General features: G+C 34.1%; 1 protein-coding gene across 1 annotated transcript; it reads left to right on the forward strand.

Moving 5' to 3' along the window:
* Window positions 1–2604: 2604 nt before the first annotated feature.
* Window positions 2605–4739, forward strand: LOC111083337. The gene is made up of 3 exons (XM_022379808.1): window positions 2605–2800; window positions 3416–3553; window positions 4297–4739. The coding sequence occupies exons 1-3, from the start codon at window positions 2638–2640 to the stop codon at window positions 4317–4319; spliced, it is 324 nt and encodes a 107-aa protein (XP_022235516.1). The 5' UTR covers window positions 2605–2637; the 3' UTR covers window positions 4320–4739.
* Window positions 4740–4745: the final 6 nt, after the last annotated feature.

Genomic DNA, 4745 nt, shown 5'->3' on the forward strand with positions numbered 1-4745 from the left:
ATGGGACATCCACACTCTGTTCCTACAGTTGGGTGAATGCTGCTTGTTCTCCTTGTGATATCAGAAAAGTGACATCCACGCTCTGTTCCTACAGTTGGGTGAATGCTGCTTGTTCTCCTTGTAATACCGGCAATGGGACATCCACAATCTGTTCCTACAGTTGGGTGAATGCTGCTTGTTCTCCTCGTAATACCGGCAATGGGACATCCACGCTCTGTTTCTACAGTTGGGTGAATGCTGCTTGTTCTTCTTGTAATACCAGCAATGGGACATCCACACTCTGTTCCTACAGTTGGGTGAATGCTGCTTGTTCTTCTTGTAATACCAGCAATGGGACATCCATACTCTGTTTGTACAGTTGGGTGAATGCTACCGGCAATGGGACATCCACAATCTGTTCCTATAGTTGGGTGAATGCTACCAGCAATGGGACATCCACAATCTGTTCCTGTAGTTGAGTGAATGCTACCGGCAATGGAACATCCACAATCTGTTCCTGTAGTTGGGTGAATGCTGCTTGTTCTCCTCATACTACTGGCAATGGGACTTCCACAATCTGTTCCTATAGTTGGGTGAATGGTGCTTGTTCTCCTCATAATACCGGCAATGGGACATCCACGCTCTGTTCCTACAGTTGGGTGAATGCTGCTTGTTCTCCTCGTAATACTTGCAATGGGACATCCATACTCTGTTTGTACAGTTGGGTGAATGCTACCAGCAATGGGACATCCACAATCTGTTCCTATAGTTGGATGAATGCTGCTTGTTCTCCTCATAATACCAGCAATGGGACATCCACAATCTGTTCCTATAGTTGGGTGAATGCTGCTTGTTCTTCTTGTAATACCGGCAATGAGACATCCATACTCTGTTCCTTCAGTTGGGTGAATGCTGCTTGTTCTCCTCATACTACCGGCAATGGGACATCCACAATCTGTTCCTGTAGTTGGATGAATGCTACCGGCAATGAGACATCCACAATCTGTTCCTATAGCTGGGTGAATGCTACCGGCAATGGGACATCCACAATCTGTTCCTATAGTTGGGTGAATGCTTCTTGTCCTCCTCGTAATTCCGGATACAAGATGTCTTTGCTCTGCATTTGTGGTTGAGTGAATTGTGATTTTGCCCATAATACCAGTTACAGCCTTCCAAGGTATTACGGTTGAGTCGAGGCAATGCCAAGACCCCATAATGTTGGGTTCGGTGTGTCGTTCTTCTTGCTCTCACAGTGGTTTTGGGAGTTTGGGCCATTACTCACTTCCTTTTCATAATTCCAGTTGTTTGATGTATGGCACTCTGTATACTTACAGTTGGGGTTGTTGGTTATCAATAACACAGCTCACATGTCCTAGCCACTTGTTGTTGTTGTTGTTACACGTTGCTACAACTTGCATCTTCTTTACAATCATGCAAACAATACCTTTTCCTCCCATTTTGTGTTTCTGTCCTCATTCTTGGGTGAAGAACTTACCTGTTCCAGAAGTGATACAGTACCCAACAGATGTGCTTCATTTTCATTCCCTAGCATACTCGGTCATTTTGGGTGGTCACTTTATGTTCTTTGCAATGTGGGATTCTATCTTACGAAGGTAAGTCCGTTTCGGAAGTTAACATTTTCTTAATCTGAAAATGTATTTCCGATAGGTACTTCCCACCCTTCCTCTCCACTAAAACTGGTGTTTTTATTCTAGTACCTGCCATTTCTTGACAGTTAGGATTCAGTGGAAATAGTGGAGGGAGCTAGCTGCATCATTATAGGTGGCACAATACTATTGGTGGACAGTAGTCACATGATATGTACATATTCAGAAATGATGCGAAACTGATAACTGATGGGATATAAAGACTGGTGTGCCTATTACTAAACATTCTTTTAGTAATGCTTAGAGGACAGACAACAGTTGAGATAGCTTTTGTATAAGAAGAGGTAAGTACCTATTGGGAATACATTTTTAGTGTATAAAAATTTTAACATCTTAATGTTAAGCTAATATTTTGTTTCGTTTTGCACTTATGTAGTTTTGTTGTTATTGTAAACTAATATTTAAGTTGTTACTGTAAACCATTGTTACACTAAATTTTTATGAGGGATTTTAATATCTGTGTTAAGCTGATGTATGACTGATATTTTGTTTCATTTAGTGTTTATATAATTCTAATGTTATTGTAAACCAAGATTTAAATTGTTGACTATAAACCACTGTTTTAGTTTTATTGTTGTTGTAAACCAAGATTTAAATTGTTGACTATAAACCACTGTTTTAGTTTTATTGTTGTTGTAAACCAAGATTTAAATTGTTGACTATAAACCACTGTTTTAGTTTTATTGTTGCTGTGAACCAATATTTAAATTGTTGACTATAAGCCACTGTAAATGTTTTCCAAGATTTTTAATCTCAACGTCAAGCTGATGTATGACTGATATTTTGTTTCATTTAGTGTTTATGTAATTCTACTGTTATTGTAAACCAAGATCTAAATTGATTATATTTACCATTGTTACATTGTAAATATTTATCAATAATTGTAATCACAGTGCTTTAGTTATCAGTTTGAATAATTCACTTTAAAAACTAATGAACTTGTACGATTATCCAACCACGTTGTGGATTTGTTTAATTATCGTGTTAGATCATGGATTTTGTGAACAATGGACATTACCAGCTGGCTTGTACGCGATACTTTGAACTAACACACAAAGGATCAACAGTTGATCAGGCCATTAACCACCCAAACCAATACTTTGAAGAAAGCCAGAAAGTGAAATCTAATTTGTCTACGAAGACAGAAGATAAAAGTATATTTTTTTTATGTTGTACTCTTTTAAATTTACTTAATTTTATTATTCTGTCAAATCATATAGGTGATATTTTATTTTATCAAAGTTCACAACAAGAAGTTAGTTCTCATTGGATGAAATGGTTGGCAATTTTAAGGTTTCATTAAATAGTAATATGTCTACAAAAAGCTTCTCCTTTGAAAATCTCCTGTAGAAATGATAAATTTGAGTGTTATTTTGTGTACAATACTTTTCCAGGTACTTATTATAAATATTTCACCACATAAAGTGACTCGAGTCTAAAAGTTCTATACAAATCTTAACTGTCTCTCAATGAAGTATCTTATTTATAAATGTACTGTATTCATGAAGCACGATGTTATGAGTTATTTATTTACTATGGATGAGACTACTTTTGTTATACTTATATTTTAATCATGATTTCAAGGTAGTGTAAAAGGTAAAAGTATTAGGACAACCTTAATATAAATAAATGTATCCCACTTTACTCACTAAACAGAATATTTTATCCTTAGTAACAACTTTTTTCTCATCTCAACAAAACGAAACAATTAGTATATGAGACGAACTTTAGAGATTATCAGGGATATTTTTTGTTTGGTTTCGTTTCAGGCATTGTGAGCTCTTCTAAACTGACCACAGTGAAGTCTGTAATGTATCCAGGTGTTATTAAACGAGAAATGGAAGAGGTTGACAAGATGGAACTTACCCAAGATGATATGGATGCTCTTATGAAAGCAGCCCAAGAAAGTAATAATTAACACCATTAATATGTGATGCTACACATCTGTAACATTGTATTCAGACTAATATTGTAGGTGTCGAAATGAGTTTCTTCCATTCGTTACCGTTCAGCAAGCAGAACATGGGCAATATTGAAGCTGATAATATAATGTTTAATAATAAACTTTACACATGCTCAGTGATTGTAGCTACAATAAATAACTGATAACCAACTGTGTTACAACTTTAATAATTCTGGAACAATATTTTTACTCTTTTTTTTTGAAAATTTGTTTACTCAGAGATACCAGTTTTCACAAATTATTTTTTAAATGTTATTTTTGTTTAAGTAAACAATGTATTTATAAGACGAATATGTAAGGTTTTTCTCATGCAAGGATGAATATTAAATCATTTTAATTACAAAGATTGGTTTTAAACACTTTGAAAGTCTATTAACAAAATAATAATTTTATGTTCTTATGAAATATTTCCTTATTTACAGTTATTTTTTTCATTGAAAGTTAGTTTTAGAAAACAGTATTCTTGGTAGTGATTTAATAAATTCAAAAACATTTTAGTAAGTATCACTTCATGTACTTAAAAAAATTTTAATCCTCTTTTTTTCAAAAATATTTGAAAATTGAGAATAATAAGTGTAACAAGCACTACCAAGTTCAGCCTAACTGTACATGTCATTATTTTTCTTAAAAGTTAACTTGTAGTTGTGTTTTTATCTGAACTAACTAATTTACCTGGTTTGTTTCTAGCTTCAGGAAACTGTTTCTTGTAGGAGAAGAATTCTGTGAGTCGCAGACAAGTAACTTGTATTTTAAGTTGTAATAATAAAGTTGTTATATCACTTTCAGGATTACTTATCATGCTATACAGTTTGAACTATATCATATACAATAACAATATAGGTTTCATGGGAGGTGTGACTATATGAACTACATAATGTACTGCTATAATACAAGTATGATACATAAAATGTTGATACTGTGAACTACATAATGTACTGCTATAATACAAGTATTATACAGAAAATGTTGATACTGTGAACTACATAATGTACTGCTATAATACAAGTATGATATAGAAAATGTTGATACTGTGAACTACATAATGTACTGCTATAATACAAGTATGATATAGAAAATGTTGATACTGTGAACTACATAATGTACTGCTATAATACAAGTATGATATAGAAAATGTT

Source organism: Limulus polyphemus, unplaced genomic scaffold, assembly GCF_000517525.1.
Source record: "Limulus polyphemus unplaced genomic scaffold, Limulus_polyphemus-2.1.2 Scaffold9140, whole genome shotgun sequence".
Classification (NCBI taxonomy): Eukaryota; Metazoa; Arthropoda; class Merostomata; order Xiphosura; family Limulidae; genus Limulus; species Limulus polyphemus.